The sequence below is a fragment of the Elephas maximus genome, chromosome 3 (assembly GCF_024166365.1).
Source record: "Elephas maximus indicus isolate mEleMax1 chromosome 3, mEleMax1 primary haplotype, whole genome shotgun sequence".
Classification (NCBI taxonomy): Eukaryota; Metazoa; Chordata; class Mammalia; order Proboscidea; family Elephantidae; genus Elephas; species Elephas maximus.
The window spans coordinates 18848227-18867646 of NC_064821.1; the positions used below are offsets into that span (position 1 = coordinate 18848227).

The 19420-nt window shown below is 40.5% G+C and overlaps 1 protein-coding gene across 1 annotated transcript; it reads right to left on the minus strand.

Annotated features, from left to right (window-relative positions):
* Window positions 1-12375: 12375 nt before the first annotated feature.
* On the minus strand, window positions 12376-13335 carry LOC126070975 (olfactory receptor 7G2-like). The gene has a single exon (XM_049875292.1). It carries the CDS (start codon window positions 13312-13314, stop codon window positions 12376-12378), a length of 939 nt encoding a protein of 312 aa, XP_049731249.1. The 5' UTR covers window positions 13315-13335.
* Between the last annotated feature and the right edge of the window lie 6085 nt (window positions 13336-19420).

Sequence of the window (19420 nt, forward strand, 5' to 3'; positions counted from 1 at the left end):
GGTTCTGTGTTTTTAGTCCAATTAGGGGTGGATTTTTGGTCCCTGGTTTTTTTGTGGTTCCTTCTCTCAGGCCGGAAGAGTGGGTTAGGAAAAGACCAAAAGAAAAAAAAAGAAAAAAAGGGGGGAAAGCAAAGCCGCCGCGGAGCCGGAGACGTTCTCCCTCTGGCTCAGGAAATTCCAATGTTAATGAAGCCGACTGGGGAGGGTGGGGGAGGGATCAGAGAGATAGGAGAGTAGCACCTCAGAATATAGCCAGAGTTGCTTGTCTTGCTTGGAATGACTATTTTATCTGAGATTCCCGAGGGGCATGTCGCCTATGTGTGCTGGCTGTGTGGAGATTGCCCCCGGGGATCTGGCCCACTGAAGCCGTGGTCCGATCCTCCGTTGCCAGTCCCACGCCCAACATCAAGGTTCCCCTGCTGGGACGGTGCTCTCCCGACTCCAAAATCAGTCGCTGCCTCCCGGGGACTTCTCGTCCTGCCCGCCGTGTCGTCGCGCCACCTCCACAGACCGGCTGGGCCCCCTCCCGGGGTTAGTTCAGGGGAGTGGAGCAGCTCTCCGTGCTTGTGCCTTGACAGCGCCCAGTCAAAAGCCCAGCGTCAAGATTCCCCGGCTGGGACACTGCTCTCCCAGCTCCAAGACCAGTCACTTCCTCCCGGGGACTTCTTCCACTGGCTGCATTGCCACGCCACCCGCACGGACCGGCTGGGCCCTCTCCCGGGGTTAGTTCAGGGGTGTAGGGCTGCGCCCCTTGTTTGCGCCGTCAGCTCCCCTGGGCCCTGCCCTAAATCAGGCGCCAAAGGTTACCTGACTGGGACGCTGGCTCCAGGGTCCGAAAACAATCGCTGCTTCCCCATATTTGTTCGTTTTCCGTCTCTAAATCTGTGTTTGTTGTTCAGGGTTCGTAGATTGTTATGTATGTGATCGATTCACTTGTTTTTCCGAGTCTTTGTTGCAAGCCGGATCCGAGGTAGCGTCTATCTAGCCCGCCATCTTGGCCCTGCCTCCCCTGGTGTTGTATTCTTAAAAAAAAAAATTCAAGATCCATTTTGAAGTACAATGCTGTCAGTGACAGGATAATATCCATAAATGCACAAGGGAGATCAGTTAATACAACTCTTATTCATGTTTACACACCAACCATTAATCCCAAAGATGAAGAAATTGAAGATCTTTACCAACTTCTGTAGTCTAAAATTGATCAAACATGCAATAAAGATGCATTGACTATTAATGGTGATTGGAATGCAAAAGTTGGAAACAAAGAGGAAAGATTGGTAGTTGGAAAATATGGCTTGGTGATAGAAACAATGCCAGAGATCACATGATAGAATTTTGCAAGACCAATGACTTATTCACTGCAAATGCCTTTTTTCAACAACATAAAATGGCTACCATACACATGGACATCACCAGATGAAATACACAGGATTCAAATCGACTACATCTGTGGAAAGAGAAGATGGAAAAGCTCAACATCATCAGTCAGAACAAGGCCAGGGGCTGACTGTGGAATAGACCATCAGTTGTTCATAACAAGATCAAGTTGAAGGTGTAGAAAATTAGAGCAAGTCCGTGAGAGGCAAAATACAGTCTTCAGTATATCCCACCTGAATTTAGAGACCATCTCAAGAATAGATTTGACACATTGAACACTTATGACCAAAGACCAGACAAATTGTGGAATGTCATCAAGGGTATCACACATGAAGAAAACAAAAGGACATTAAAAAGACAAGAAAAAAAGAAAAAACCAAAATGGATGTCAGAAGAGACTCTGAAATTTGTTTCTGAAGTTAGAGCAGCTAAACAAAATGGAAGAAATGATGAAGTAAAAGAGCTGAACAGAAGATTTCAAAGGGGGGGGGGTTGAGAAGATAAAGTAAACTACTATAATGAAATGTGTAAGGATTTGGAGTTAGAAAACCAAAAACAATTTCTCAGCATATCTCGGGATTTCTCAAGCTGAAAAAACTGAAGAAAAAATTCAATTTTAAGGATTCTATAGTCAAAATATTGAAGGTCCCAGGAAGCATTAAAAGAAGATAGAAAGGATACACGCAGTCACTGTACCAAAAAGAATTGCTTGACATTCATACATTTCAGGAGGTACCATATCCTAAAGAACAATTGGCCTTCAAGGGAAAAGCCCAAGGTACACTGAAGGAATTGGAGACAAACAAGGCTCCAGGAGTTGACAGAATACCAGTTGAGATGTTTCAACAAAGGGGTGCAGTGGTGAAGGTGCTCACTTGTCTATGTGAAGAAATTTGGAAGACAGCTACCTGACCAACTGACTGGAAGAGATCCATATTTGTGCCCATTCCAAAGAAAGATGATCCAACAGAATGTGGAAATTACCAAACAATATCATTAATATCACCCGCTAGTAAAATTTTGCTGAAGATAATTCAAAAGCAGTTGCAGTAATACCTCCACAGGGAACTCTCAGCAATTCAAGCCCCATTCAGAAGAGGTCATGCAACAAGGGATCTCATTGCTGATGTCAGATGGATCTTGGCTGAAAGTATAGAATGCCAGGAAGATGTTTACCTTTGTTTTATTGACTATGCAAAGGAATTCAATTGCGTGGACCATAACAAATTAAGGATAACATTGAGAAGAATGGGATTTCCAGAACACTTAATGGTGCTCATGTGGACAGAATCTGTACATAATCCAAAAGGCAGTCATTCAAACAGAACAATGGCATGCTGTGTGGTTTAAAATCAGGAAAGATGTGGATCAAGGCTGTACTCTTTCACCATACTTATTCAATCTGTATGCTGAGCAAATAATCCAAGAAGCTGGACTATATCAAGAAGAATGTAACATCAGGAGTGGTGAAAAACTCAACCTGCAACATACAGATGACACAACCTTGCTTGCTGAAAGCAAAAAGGACTTGAAGCACTGATGAAGTTCAAAGACCACAGCCTTCAGTATGGATTACATGTCAACATAAAGAAAACGAACTCCTCACAACTGGACCAATTAGAAATATCATGATAAACAGAGGAAGGATGGAATTTGCCAAGGATTTCGTTCTAGTTGGATCCACAATCAATGCCCATGGAAGCAGCAATCAGGAAATCTCCTGCAAAAGACCTCTTTAAAGTGTTAAAAAACAAGGATGTCACTTTGTGGGTTCAGGTGCACCAGACCCCAGCCATGGCATTTTCAATCTCCTCATATGCATGCGAAAGCTGGAAAATGAATAAGGAAGACCAAGGAAGAGTTGATGCCTTTGGTTTATGGTGCTGGGGAAGAATAGTGGATACACCATGGACTGCCAGAAGAACAAACAAATCTGTGTTGGAAGAAGCACACTCAGAATGCCCCCTAGAAGGAAGTATAGAGAGACTTTGTCTGATGTACTTTGGACATGTTATCAGGAGTAACCAGTCACTGGAGAAGGACATCATACTTGGCAAAGTAGGCAGTGGGTAAACGAGAGGAAGACCCTCAACAAGATGGATTGACACAGTAGGTTTAAAGATGGCTGAACCATAGCAAAGATTGTGAGAAAGGTACAAGACTGGACAGTGTTTCATTCTGTTGTATATAGGATCGATTTGAGCCGGAACCTACTTGAAAGTACCTAAAAATGACAATTAACAACAGGTTCAGGGGGAAATAGTGACCCTGTGTGATTGAGCATTATAACTGGATATGATGCCTAAGTCTGTGGCAGCCATTCCTGGCCATGAGGGTAACCATTCCTAGGATGAAGGTACCTTGTTGAAGCCCCTCATGGAAGAATAAAAAAAGAATTTATTTATTTATTTATTTTTGCATTCTGTATCTCTGAAGTTCTTGTAATGAAAGTTAACTCTATTGTTTATGTATTTTAGAGTGAAGGTTTGTATTTTCTTACTAGAAGCAAAGCCTTCTAATAAGATTCAATTATCACAGTCATCTGAAGCCCCTGAGATAATCCAAATATGCCAATTTTATACATTATGTAGGGGAAATTGTGGTTCAGTGGTAGCATTCTCACCTTCCATCGAGAGACGCAGTTTCGATTTTTGGTCAATAAACCCCATGTGCCACCACAACCTGTCTGTCTGTGGAGCATTGAGCATTGTTATGATGCTGACTAGGTTTCAGTGGATCTTCCACATTAAGGTTAACTAGGAAGAAAGCTCTGGCTATCTTCTCCCAAAGAAATCAGCCAGTGAGACCCTGTGGATCACAATGATTCTACCCATTATGGATGGGGCTGCCATGAGTCAAGTGCCAAGGTGATGGCAGCTAGCAACAACACCCAGTACAAAAATAAATGATTAAACTGAGTATGGTGGATGCTAACGTTACCCGGACACACAGGTTTTACCAACGACATATCATAGTAATATCTAAATTTGGGCATAAAGGGTCAGCTCTCTGGTCTCGCAGTGGGATTAAGCCTGATTTCCATTCACATGACTCAATCCATGGCATCAGGCGGAAGCTAGTCTCTAGCTTTTCCCACAGCCTTGTCTGCATCCTTTCCCTACCCTTCTACCGTCTCCTGCTTTCTTTATTCTGAGACTGTGCCACAGAAATAAATCAACCCTGCCTCAGGCTCTGCTTCTGTGGAACTTGCCCAAAGAGACTCAGCTTAGAGAATTAAAATAATTTGTCAAACAACACAGAGCTACACAAAGAATAAAGTCAAATTTCAAACCTAAGTTGAATTGCACTTAGCCATTATGTTGTGTTGTCATTTTAAAAGAATGTGGTAATGGGAGAGTCAGGCATTCTGCCTCACATGTATTCTTTTCCCTTTGATGCCATCTAGAAATCCAAGCTGAAAGTGGTAAGATAATCACTGAAAAGCAGTTATGCTCCTGAAAATTTTTCTCAAATCCCCCTTCACATCCCTGTTTCTCAGGCTATAGACAAAGGGGTTCATCATGGGAGTGACCACAGTGTACATCACTGAAGCTACTGCAGTCTTCCTGGAAGAGAGTGTAAATGCAGCACTAACATACGTGCCTAAGCCTGTCCCATAAAACAAGGAAACAACTGAGAGGTGAGACCCACAGGTAGAAAAAGCTTTATACTTCCCACCTGCTGATGGCATTCTCAAAATGGAGAAAGCAATTTGTATATAAGACAAAATGATCCCGCAGAGAGGAACACCACATAATATGGTAGCTGCAAAATACGAGAAGATATTATTGAGGAGGGCATCAGAACAGGCAACCTCAATGACCTGAAGAACTTCACAAAAAAAGTAAGGAATTTCCGGATCTGGGCCCAAGGACAGTTGCAACACCATCAGACTGCGGAACAAGGCATTCATGATCCTAATGAACAAGGAAAGTAGAAACGGCAGGCCACAGAGGCGAATGTTCATGATGACTGTGCATGTCAGTGGGTGACAAATTGCCACATAGCGGTCATAGGCCATTACTCCCAGGAGAAAATTTTCCAAAGCACCAAAAATCAGGACAAAGCAGAGCTGGGTGAGGCAGCCTGCATAAGTGATGCTCTGATTCTGTGTTTGGAGGTTCACCAGCATCTTTGGAATCGTGGCTGTGCTCAAACAGATGTCAGTGAAAGACAGATTGGCAAGAAAGAAATACATGGGGTTGTGGAGGTAGGAGTCAAAGGTGACAGCCAGGACAATAAGTAGGTTTCCCAGGACAGTGATCACATACATGGACAAGAACAGGCTAAAGAGGAGGGGCTGCAGTTCTAGATCCTCTATCAGTGCCAGGAGAAGGAATTTTGAAATATCTGTTTTATTTCTGGGTTCCATAGTGTTGATGAATGATGGAAAAGATATGATAAGACAGTAAAATGCATGGTTCCTGGAACAGCAGCCACTGCATCACCAGAGGCAAAAATCATCTTGGGAAAGAACAAAAGGAATAAAGAGGAAAACAAATGGGATGTCTTCATTATACATACTTTGTTACTTAGAAAATAAACAGATGTCGATACAGCAGAGAATTCTGGAAAGGGGCAAAATTGCGGCCATGGTTTTTGTTGTGTTTTTGCGCAATCTGCTGGCATGATCTTTTATATATTAGGTAATTTTACAAAAACAAACAGATAGGGAAGTAGCCTAATGTGTCTGTCTGGGCCTCCAACTCCTTCATCATGGTTGAGAGGCAGACAACAGAGTTAATATGAAAGTGTGTTAAGAACTGGAGATGGAAGGGTAAAGTGAAGCAGTCCCCTTCCCCACAAGAATTCAGGTAAATGTCAGACAATTCTGTTATAGTCATCCTGTTTGCTCAGGAAGAACAGGGCCCCTGCCCTTACAGAGAGAAGGAGGCTAATGGAATGAGAGTTGCTTGAACATTGATGCTAAGATGCAAGGAAAAATGTCAGAATATTTCTGGCAGATAGGCAGAAGTTCTATGGGTTACTTGGTTCCAATCATTTTATGCATATACTCTATTCACATCTTCACCTGGATGAATCTGTATTAAAATAACCGTCCTTATTTCCAGACATTAGCTAAGCCATTTTTAGTTACCTGGTGACAGCACTGAGGAATGATCACACCTGCCCTGGACGGTGAAGTTGGAAGATATGTCCTCAGGAAAGGCAAAGGAGCTAAATGAGGCATGAGGTCTCAGAGTAAGAAGCATCACTGGTGGGCGGAGTCTCAGGTGTGCCTGCTTCCTGACTATGGGAGGGCTGTTGAGTGAAGTGGTCACAGCAGACTATTTGCAGTCTGTATGTCCCTTGGGGCTCAATAGCCAAAGCTCCTCATTAACCACTTTTATTGTCATTCTGATCCCAGAGCAATGCAAATCTGTAAAGACCAAGACAATAGGAGACAGCCAAATTGGAAAAGAAAAGAAACACTACATCTATTCACAAGTGACATGACACTTGTTATAGAGTGAACTGTGCCCCACAAAAATGTGCGTATCCGTTTGGCTGGGCCATGATTCCTAGTATTGTGTGATTGTCCACCATTTTGTCAGTTTATGTGATTTTCTATGTGTTATAAATCCTGCCTTTATGACGTTAATCAGGGTGGAGGGGCAGCAGTTGTGTTGATAAAGCAGGGCTCAATCCACAGGATTGGATTGTATCTTGAGCCAGTTTCTTTTGGGATATAAAAAAGAGATGCAAGCAGAGAGACAGGGGGACCTTATACCACCAAAAAAGCAGTGCCGTAAGCAGAGTGCATTCTTTGGATGCAGGGTTCCTGCAAGGAGGAGCTCCTAGACCATGGGAAGATTGATGAGAAGGAGTTTTCTCTAAGCCAAGAGAGAGAGAAAGTTTTCCCCTGGGACTAACACCCTGAATTTGGACTTTTAGCCTACTTTACGGCACTGGGTTGGGTTACTGGGTTACTGTGAGGAAATAAATTTCTCTTTGTTAAAGCCATCCACTAGTACTGTTATAGCAGAACTAGATAACGAAGACATCCATATATATATATATATATATATATAAAATATGTTGTTGTTGTTAGGTACTGTCAAGTTGGTTCCAACTCATAGCAACCCTATGTACCATAGAACAAAACACAGCCTGATCTTTCGCCATGCTCACATTCGTTGTTATGCTCGAGCCCATTGTTGCAGCCACTGTGTCACTCCATCTCATTGAGGGTCTTCCTGTTTTTCACTGACCCTGTACTTTACCAAGCATGAAGACGTTCTCCAGGGACTGATCCCTCCTGACAACATGTCCAAAGTATGTAAGACACAGCTTCGCCATCCTTGCTTCTAAGGAGCATTCTGGTTGTACTTCTTCCAAGACAGATTTTTTTGTTCTTTTGGCAGTCCCTGGCATATTCGATATTTTTCACCAACACCACAATTTAGAGACGTCAATTCTTCACTCTTCCTTATCCACCGTCTAGCTTTCAGATGCGTATGATGCAATTGAAAGTACCATGGCATGGGTCAAGTGCACCTTAGTCTTCAAGGTGAAAGCTTTGCTTTTCAACACTTTAAAGAGGTCCTTTGCAGCAGATTTCACCAATGCAATGTATTTTTTGATATCTTGACTGTTGCTTCCATAGGTATTGATTGTGGATCCAAGTAAAATGAGATCCTTGACAGATTCAGTCTTTTCTGTTTGTTGTGATGTTGCTTATTGGTCCAGTTGTGAGGATTTTTGTTTTATATTGAGATGTAATCCATACCGAAAGCTGTGGTCTGTTGATAATTCTGCTGAATTACCTTTCTTTGGAATGGGCACAAATATGATCTCTTCCAGTTGTTTGGCCAGGTAGCTGCCTGTCTTCCAAATTCCTTGGCATAGACAAGTGAATGCTTCCAGTGTTGCATTCATTTGTTGAAACATCTCAATTGGTATTCTATCAATTTGTGGAACTTTGTTTTTCACCAATGCCTTTGGTTCAGCTTGGTGTTCTATTGACTATGCAAAGGCATTCAACTTTGTGGATCATAACAAGTTATGGATAACATTTAGAAGAATGGAAATTCCAGAACACTTGATTTTGCTCATGAGGAACCTATACATAGATCAAGAGACAGTCTTTTGAGCAGAACAAGGGGACACTTTGTGGTTTAAAGTCAGGAAAGGTGTGCTTCAGGGTTGCATCCTTTCACCATACTTATTCAATCTGTATGCTGAGCAAATAATTTGAGAAGACTGTATCAAGAAGACGGAGGCATCAGAATTGGAGGAAGACTCGTTAACAACCTGCATTATGCAGATGACACAACCTTTGCTTGCAGAAAGTGAAGAGGACTTGAAGTACTTACTGATCAAGTTCAAAGACCACAACCTTCAGTATGGATTACATCTCAATACAAAGAAAGAAAAAATCCTCACAACTGGACCAATAAGGAACATAATGATAAACAGGGAAAAGACTGAGGTTATCAAGGATTTCATTTTACTTGGATCCGCAATCAAGACCCATGGAAGCAGCTGTCAAGAAATCAAAAGACACATTGCATTGGGCAAATCAGCTGCAAAAGATCTCTTTAATGTTTTGAACAGCAAAGATTTCACCTTGTAGACTAAGTTGCACCTGACCCGATCCATGGTGTTTTCAATCACCTCCTATGCATGTGAAAGCTGGACAATGAATAAAGAAGACCAAAGAAGAACTGACACCTTTAAATTGTGGTGTTGGAGAAGAGTATTGGGTATACCATGAACTGCCAAAAGAACGAACAAATCTGTCTTGGAGGAAGTACAACCAGAATGCTCCTTAGAAGCAAGAATGGTGAGACTACATCTCACATACTTTGGACATGTTGTCCAGAGGGATCAGTCTCTGGAAAAGGACATCATGCTTGGTAAAGTAGAGGGTCAGCAAAAAAGGGGAAGACCCTCAATTAGATGGATTGACACAGTGGCTGCAACAATGGGCTTAAGCGTAACAATGATTGTAAGGATGGCACAGGACCAGGCAGTGTTTCGTTCTGTTGTACATAGAGCCACTATGAGTCAGAACTGACTCGATGTCACCTAACAACAAAACATCTGCATTAGAAAAGATATCTGTTATGTAATGTCACCATACATGATGTAAAAAAATACAGCATTTTTTGTCAATGAATTACTGCTATACCCAGCAACACGATTGAATTTCAAAAAGCATAATCAGGATACAAAATTCATACATTAAGATTTATCTATTAACAAGTTTAAAAAGAGACAAATTTGTAAATTCGATAGGGATAAACCTAGAGGTGACTAAAAATAATCATTAATTCCATTGCCAGTTTTATAAAGAAAATATGATCTAATACTGCCAATTTCACATGTTTATTAGCTTCCTAAAGCCCATAAAAAGGTACCACAAAGTAGGTGGCTTAAAATATGGAAAAAATTGTTGTGTCACAATTCTGGAGGTTGGAGGTCTGAAATTCATGGTGTTAGGAGGCTATTGCCTTTCTAAAGGCTCTAGGGAAAGATTCTTTCTTGTTTCTCACAGTTTCTGGTATCCCCAGGCATTCTTTGGCTTGCAGCTGCACCATAACTCTTCCTCTGTGTTCAGATGACCATCCTTCCTCTGTCTCTGTCTCTTTTATAAGGATACCACTTATCAGATTTGAAACCACTCTATTCCATTATGACCTCATGTTACCTTAACTGATAACAGCTTTGAAGAACCTATTTCTGAACAAGATCCCCTTCAAAGGTACTAGGGAATTAGGGCTTTTTGGAGGATGTAATTCAGTCCATAATAAAAAGATTCAACAAATTGAAGAACATCAGAGAAAATGATAAATACGGAATTCAAGATAGTGTTTGCCACCAGGAGGGTAGAAGGCAATAACACAGGGAGACCTTTCAAATGGTTTGTATGGTGATGTCATTGCTTTATTTTTTAAACTAGGTCACAGGCATATGAGTTTTCATTATATTACTATTCTTTAAGAACTATAGATACGTTTTACACACTGTTTTACATATTGTATTTTAATAAATAAAATTGGAAATATTTCAATGTCCAGATTCTTTCATACTCCAGGTTCTAAATACGTTCTCCCATATTCTTCTAATATTAAAGTCCCTAAGCCTGCCAACTCTCCTTTTCCACTGTCCTATTATTTTATACAAAATGTCTTCCTCAAAATAAAGTCCATCTCCGCAAAAAAACTTTTCCTCACAAATACACTTCAAAAAGTTTTATATGAGATCCCTAATAGTATGGCCAGCCCACTATGACTTCAATGATTTAATTAATTTTACTCAACTGTATTTCTTTGTATTGGCTCTACTGTATCAAACAATGACTCCACTAGAGATGACAAAGAAAAATTGCAAAATAAGGTAAGTAAGGAGAAAACTAAAAGCTTCCATACACTCTTATCAATACATCAATGAGAAGGAATTAAAGCAAATAAGGTTTCAGAAACATTATTTCCCTTTTCCCTGCCTATTCAATAATTTATCATTTCATTATATTACTAAGACAAATAAAAGCTGCTGATAGATATTATGATACATGTAAACCAGCAAAACTTCTGAGGTAAGGTGTAGAAATATGTGAGAGCAAGAAATAACAAGCCTTATAAATAATGGCAACATATGGAACACATGTGTCTTAGTTAAATTTTATTGAATGTTATATGCCAGGCATTGTATTAAATGCTTGTAATAGTTACAGGGGTTATCCTTCCAACAGGCTAAGGCTCTCATAGTAATTATTTGTTCCCCAAACAGAAATTTGATTAAGAAGGGATATATGATGCTATTCTCAGTGATGAGATGGGAGGAGACATCTTCTGTATGGAAAGGTCTATTAACAATAGATCTACTATAAACAATAGGTTCAGGGACAAATGGTCAGTTTTGTGGCTCTGAGTATCACGTCTGGATATGATACCTGACTGTTGCAGCCATTTGTCACCATGAGGGGAACCATTGCTAGGTGAAACCATCTCAAGGGGAATGAATGAATCCCTACTGTAATGTTCCAGTACATTTCTTAACTCTGAAGTCTTTGTAATGAAAGATAATGCTCTTTATTGTGGGAGCATATTAAAGTCAGTGTTTATATTTTCTAATTACAACTGATGGCTTCCTCACTGATAAGGTTTAATTATATCACAATCATTAGAAACCACTGAGATAATCTAATTATGCCAATTTTATAGATTATGAAGGGGAACAGCGGTGGTTCAGTGGTAGAATTCTCGCCTTCCATGTGAAAGATCCACGCTTGATTTTTGGTCAGTGAACCTCAGGCATTGTTACTGGAGACTTGTGTGTTGCAGTGATGCTGAAAATTTTTCAGCAAAGCTTCCAACTAAGATAAACAAGGAAGAAAGACCTTGTAATCTGCTCATAAAAAATTGGCCAAAAAAGACACTATGGATAATAATGGTATGATCCTGTTGTGTCAAGAGTTGATGGCTAACTTAGCAGCATATAAAATGAACAACAACAATAGACAGTAAAATGGAGCATGATGGATGCCGATGTTATCTTAAACACATATAGTTTACCAGTGACGTGTATTGGTAAGAACTATATTGACACAAAAATTCAGCTCCCTTGACTGTCATTGGGATTAACTGGGTTTCCATTCTCATGGCTCTATTCATGGGATCAGGCTGAAGCTAGTCTCTAGCTATGCCTACAGATTTGCCTACATTCTTTACTTACCCTATCCACCTTTTCCTGCTTTTTAAATTCTAAGAATGTTCCCCCCAAATCAGTTAATAAAGAATCCTGGCTCAGGCTCTGATTCTATAGACCCTGACTAAAGAAACCGAGTTTAGAGAGTTGAAATTATTTATCAAGCATCACACAGTACACAAGAAGCAAAGTCAGGTTTAAACACCAAATCAAATTGCATTTAGCCATTATGTTGTCTAGTCCTTTTAGACAAACACAGAGATGGAAGAGTCAAGTATCCCACCTCATGAGCATTCTTTTACTTTGACAAAATCTAAAAACCCAAGTCCAAATGAGGTAATATAATCAATGAAAAGCAGATATGCTCCAGACCAATTTCCTCAAGGATCCCTTCATGTCCTTGTTTCTCAGGCTATAGACGAAGGGGTTCATCATGGGAGTGACCATGGTGTACATCATTGAAACAACTGCAGTCTTTCTGGATGAGTGGATAAATGCAGCACTAATATATGCACCAAAAGCTGTCCCATAAAATAAGAAAACAACTGACAGGTGAGATCCACAGGTAGAAAAAGCTTTATGCTTTCCACCAGCTGATGGCATTTTCAAAACGGAGGACACAATTTGAGTATAAGAGAAAATAATCCCAAACAGAGGAATGCCAGCCAACATGCTAGCTGCAAAATATATGAAGATGTTATTGATGAGGGTATCAGAGCACGCAACCTTGATGACCTGAATAACTTCACAGAAGAAGTAGGGGATTTCCGGGTCTATACAGAAAGACAGGCGCAACACCAACAGGCTGTGGATCAGGGCATCCACAGTGCTAATGAACAGAGAGAGCAGAGTCAGCAGGCCACAAAGGCGGGGGTTCATGATGACCGTGTACCTCAGTGGGTGACAAATGGCCACGTAGCGGTCATAAGCCATTACTGCAAGAAGAAAATTTTCCAAAGCAGCAAAAACCAGGACAAAGCAGACCTGGGTGAGGCAGCCTCCATAAGTGATGCTCTGATTCTGTGCTTTGAGGTTCACCAACATCTTTGGGATCGTGGTTGTGCCGAAACAGATGTCAGTGAAGGAGAGATTGGAAAGAAAGAAGTACATGGGAGTGTGGAGGTGGGAGTCAGACCCAACAGCCAGGATGATAAGCAGGTTTCCAAAGACAGTGACCAGGTATATGGACAAAAACAGGATAAAGAGGAGGAACTGCAGCTCCAGATCCTCTGTCAGTCCCAAGAGAAGGAATTCGGAAACACTTGTTTGGTTTCTAGTTTCCATATTGTTGATGTATCTGATGGAAAAAATGGTGTGACAAGACAATCAAATGTATGAGCCCTAGACCAAAAGCAGCAGCACCAGAAACAAATGCCATCTGGGGGAAAGGTAAGAGAGGAATGGTGGGAAATACAGAGGGGGTATCTTCTGTATGCCCATTATTAGTTCATTTAATTTTAAAAAAAGACCAGAAGCTGATGTAGCTGGGTGTAAACATTTATTTAATAAGAAAAGGGTAAGGTGCTGTATTTTTTTTTTTTTTTAATTACACTATCTGTGCTGTTGGAGCCCTGGTTGTGCTGTGGTTAAGACCATGGCCGCTAACCCAAATGTCGGCAGTTTGAATCCACCAGCTTCTCCTTGGAAACCCTATGGAGCCGTTCTACTCTGTCCTATAGGGTCACTATGAGTCAGAACTAACTCAATGGCACATAACAACAACATCTGTGCTGTTACGATCATTTTAAATGTTTGGTAATTTTAAAGAGAAACAAGTAGGCTACGGAGGCAGCCTGAAGAGTTTGCCTCAGGCTTTACCTCTTCCTCCAGAGACTAGTACCAAGCCACAGAGATACTAAAAATTTGTGTTAAGAACCAGGAATGGAAACTTAAGGGGAAGCTGATAACCCTCATCCTTCACCATCACAAGAATACAACTAAATGATAGAGAATTTTTAAAGTCATGCTGTATAAGAAGGGGCAGATTTCTGCTCAGGAGGAAAATGGTCCATGCCATTGTAAAGACAATTAAAAGACTGGTAGAATAAAAGTTCCCTGATATTGGTACAAAGATATAAGGAAACATGTAAGGGAGATGGAAGACGGTTAGGTATGAGTTATTGGCAGACTTGGTTCAAATCATTTCATGCATGTACTCTCTTCACAGCTTCCCCTGGATGAACCTGTAGTGAAACACCTGTTTTCATTTTTAAACATTAACTAAGGAACCACAGGTTACCTGGCTGGTATCACTGAGGAATGATGCTTGACATCATCCCTGAATGTAGAAGATGTGTCCTCAGGAAAGGCGGAGGGACAAGTGAGGGACAAGGCTCCTCCATATGAGGATCAACTGTGGGTGGAGTCTCAGGGGCACTGCTTCCTGACTGGGGGAGGGCTGTTGAGTGAGGTGGTCATAGGCATACTATTTGCGTTCTCTGTCTCTCTGGGGGATAAATAGCCAAAAAAGCTCCTCATTAATCACTCACTTTTAGTGTCATTCTGATCCCAGGGCAGCGCAAATCCTTAAAGACAAAGACTTCAAAAAGCGAAATTCATGATGGTTGATTTCGTGACCCTGTAAAGGCAGCTACATGCCATTCGCCCCTCTTCACCTGTTCCTGTTCACCTCCATGTCACATACCTTGTACTTGTGAATGCATTATCCTTCTCTAAATGTGTTTCAGTCTTCTTTTTCTAATTCCAACTGAAAGCATCTCTGTCTTTCCAAAGACATTAGAAAGCCCGACTCCTACTTTAGGTGTGAAGATATCGTTTACATATATGGATATGATATTTAGAAATATAGCTAAGAGTCTGTAAAATACAAATATTCAGTGCAGTTTTTTTCTAAAAGTCATTGAATGTCCCCTGAACCTTAATCTTCGTTCTGTATATTTTACATAGAGATATTCTAAGCTAGTCTCTGTGATCAATTCTGACTGTGATAACGATAGATAGACTTGTTACTTCTTTTTTAGGGTTCTGTAGCCAGAATATCCAACTTCATGGCAGTAGTTTCTATGTAAAATTTTATTCACATTAGTGGAAAGAGGTTGATATTTTGGCTCCTGATTTTTAATGGAGTGATGAGAATTCACAGTATAGGCACTAGTATGCAGTTTATCCATAATCTCAGTAGATTTAGATAGATAACAGCCATTATTTAAGAGGTGAAGATGGTGCTTCAATTTAGTATTCACTCAAATACCTTTACCTTTAATGAACTCACTATTTTCATGGGTTCATCAGTTTATTTTAGCACATCTATTTCTATATAAATTTTTTAACCTGTAATTTTCTACATATATTACTTAAAAACCCAGCTTGAGACAAGACGGCATTGTGATGTTACCCTTTGCCATCTTAACTCCATTCACTTCAAATGCATGAAATAAGAGATAAAATAGAACAAGACACAGCTGGCCACAAAATAAATAAATAAACTTTTCCTGGTCTCACAGAAACACCTGAAGTATAAAAAAATACAAGTTAAGTTTTCTAGGTAGTATAAAAAAGAAAAACAAACAACAACAACAAGATACTCAAACATAAAGTGGTGCATATAACAGCTGCAAGTTTCAGAAAAGCCTCCATGGAGGAAATAACTCAAGTTACCAGCTCTCTTGGTGGCTGAATTTGTGATACTCTCAGTACTACCAAGTTGGGGAGTCAGGAAATGGAATTCAGGATTGGAGGAGTGGTGATTGGTGAACCTGTAGGACAAGAAAGAGGGAGCACATAATTGCAAAAGAGAGAGGAGAAAATAACCTTGCCATTCAAATGAAATATGTAAGTTTTAATTTAAATAACCATGAAGAAAAACAACGCAAGCAGAATCAACAAGATCAAAAATAATCAAATCATAGAGGCCAGCAGAGGTTGTAATGGAATAAGTGCTGGGAGAATAGAAAAGATGAGATCAAAGACATAGTGTTGGGCAGATTATACAAACTTCACCAAATGGAAAGGGAAGATGAAGAATGACCAGGTACAGAGATTTTTTTTTTTTTTTTAATAATCCTAAAATGATGGTAACAGCAACAACAACACAATGACGGTGCCTTGGATCATGGTGATTAACAGTGAAGGTGGCGAAATCTGATGGGATTCTGAATATATTTGCATTGGATAGACAACATAGTTTCCTGAAGGGGTGGGCAGAGGGTATAAGAAAAAGAGAGAAATCAAAGATAATGATCAGTGGAGAAAACTGTTCAGCACCTAAAAGAATGGAGTTGACAACCATTGTGACCATGGGCTAATAGTCCCAATATCAGGGCTGTATTTTGGAATATGTTTAGTTTGAGGTGCCTCTTAGGCAGCCACATAGAGCTATCAAGTGGACAGATAACTACACAAGTCTTCAATCCAGAGGAGTGTTCCTTTCTGGAGATATAAATTTGGGAGTTCTTAGTGTGTGTTGTTGGGAGTTGGCATCAAGTTTCTCCCTTGCATAGTAGAACTATCCTGTGCATAGTAGAACGAAATACTGCCCAGTCCTGAGCCATCCTCACAATCAATTCCGTTTGAACCCTTTGTTGCAGCAACTGAGTTAATCCATCTCAACGAGGGCATTCCTCTTTTTCGCTGACCCTCTACTTTACCAAGCATGATGTCCTTCTCCAGGTAACGTTCCCTCCAGATAAAATGTCCAAAGTCCATGAGATGAACTCTAGCCACCCTCACTTCTAAGGAGTATCCTGGCTGTTCTAAGACAGATTTGTTTGTACTACCGGCAGTTCATAGTATGTTCAGTATTCTTCACCAACACCATAACTCAAAGGCATCAATTCTTCTTCGGTCTTTGTTCATTGCCAAACTTTTTTTTTTTAGTATAATTTTTATTGTGCTTTAAGTGCAAGTTTACAAATAAAGTCAATCTCTCACACAAAAACCCACATACACCTTGCTAAACCCTCCCAATTATGCCCGCTAAAGTAACAGCCCGTTCTCTCTCTCCGCTCTCTCTTTTAGTGTCCATTTCGTCAGCTTCTAACCCCCTCCACCCTCTCATCTCCCCTCCAGGCCAGAGATGCCAACATAGTCTCAAGTGTCCACCTGATCCAAGAAGCTCACTCCTCACCACCATCCCTCTCCAACCCATTGTCCAGTGAAGTTCGTGTCTGAAGAGTTGGCTTCGGGAATGGTTCCTGTCCTGGGCGAACAGAAGGTCTGGGGGTCATGACCACCGGGGTCCTTCTAGTCTCAGTCAGACCATTAAGTCTGGTCTTATGAGAATATGGGGTCTGCATCCCACTGCTCTCCTGCTCCCTCAGGGGTTCTCTGTTGTGTTCCTTGTCAGGACAGTCATCGGTTGTAGCCAGGCACCATCTAGTTCTTCTGGTCTCAGGATGATGTAGTCGCTGGTTCATGTGGTGCTTTCTGTCTCTTGGGCTCATAATCGCCTTGTGTCCTTGGTGTTCTTCATTCTCCTTTGATCCAGGTGGGTTGAGACCAATTGATGCATCTTAGATGGCTGCTTGCGAACATTTAAGACCCCAGACACCACTCTTCAAAGTGGGATGCAGAATGTTTTCTTAATAGATCTTATTATGCCAATTGACTTAGATGTCCCCTGAAACCATGGTCCCCAGACCCCTGCCCCTGCTCTGCTGGCCTTTGAAGCATTCAGTTTATTCAGGAAACTTCTTTGCTTTTGGTTTAGTCCAATTGTCCTGACATCCACTGTATTGTGTGCTGTCTTTCCCTTCACCTAAAGTAGTTATCTACTATCTAATGAGTGAATGCCCCTCTCCCACCATCCCTCCCTCCCCCCTCTTGTAACCACAAAAGAATGTTTTCTTCTCAGTTTAAACTATTTCTCAAGTTCTTATAATAGTGGTCTTATACAATATTTGTCCTTTTGCAACTGACTAATTTCACTCAGCATAATGCCGTCCAGATTCCTTCATGTTATGAAATGTTTCACAGATTCCTCACTGTTCTTTATCAATGCCTAATATTGCACTGTGTGAATATACCATAATTTATTTATCCATTCATCCATTGATTGGCACCTTGGTTGCTTCCATGTTTTTGCTATTGTAAACAGTGCTGCAATAAACATGGGTGTGCATGTATCTGTTCCTGTAAAGACTCATTTCTCTAGGATATATTCCAAGGAGTGGGATTGCTGGATCCTATGGTAGTTCTATTTCTAGCTTTTTAAGGAAGTGCCAAATCAATTTCCAAAGTGGTTATACCATTTGACATTCCCACCAGCAGTGTTTAAGTGTTCCAATCTCTCCACAACCTCTCCAACGTTTATTATTTTGTGCTTTTTTTTTTTTTTTGGATTAATACCAGCCTTGTTGGAGTAAGATGAAATCTCATCGTAGTTTTGATCTGCATTTCTCTAATGGCTAACGATCATGAACATTTCCTCATATATCTGTCAGCTACCTGAATGTCTTCTTTAGTGAAGTGTCTATTCATATCTTTTGCCCATTTTTTAATTGGGTTATTTGTCTTTTTGCAGTACCATGTAGATTTTTTAGAGATCAGGTGCTGATCAGATATGTCATAGCTAAAAATTTTTTCCCAGTCTGTAGGTAGTCTTTTTATTCTTTTGGTGAAGTCTTTGGATGAGCATAGGTGTTTGATTTTTAGGAGCTCCCAGTTATCTAGTTTCTCTTCTACATTCTTTATAATGTTTTGTACAGTGTTTATGCCATGTATTAGGGCTCCTAACGTTGTCCCGATTTTTTCCCCCATGATCTTTATCATTTTAGATTTTATATTTAGGTCTTTGATCCATTTTGAGTTCGTTTTTGTGCACGCAGTGAGGTATGGGTCTTGTTTCATTTTTTTGCAGGTGGATATCCAGTTGCGCCAGCACCATTTGTTGAAAAGACTGACTTTTCCTCATTTAACTCTTTTGGGGCCTTTGTCAAATATCAACTGCTCATATGTGGATGGATTTATGTGTGGTTTCTCAATTCTGTTGCATTGGTCCATGTATCTGTTGTTGTACCAGTACCGGGCTCTTTTGACTACTTCGGCGGTATAACAGGTTCTAAAATCAGGTAAAGTAAGGCCTCCCACGTTGTTCTTCTTTTTCAGTAATGCCTTATTTTTCCGGGGCCTCTTTCCCTTCCATATGAAGTTGGTGATTTGTTTCTCCATCTCATTAAAGAATGGCATTGGGATTTGCATTGGAATTGCATTAAATGTATAGATCACTTTTGGTAGAATAGACATTTTTATAATGATAAGCCTTCCTATCCACAAGCAAGGTATGTTCTTCCACTTATGTAAGTCTCTTTTGGTTTCTTGCAGCAGTGTACTGTAGTTTTCTTTGTATAAGTCTTTTACATCTCTGGTAAGATTTATTCCTAAGTATTTTATCTTTTGGGGGGCTACTGTAAATGGCATTGATTTGGTGATT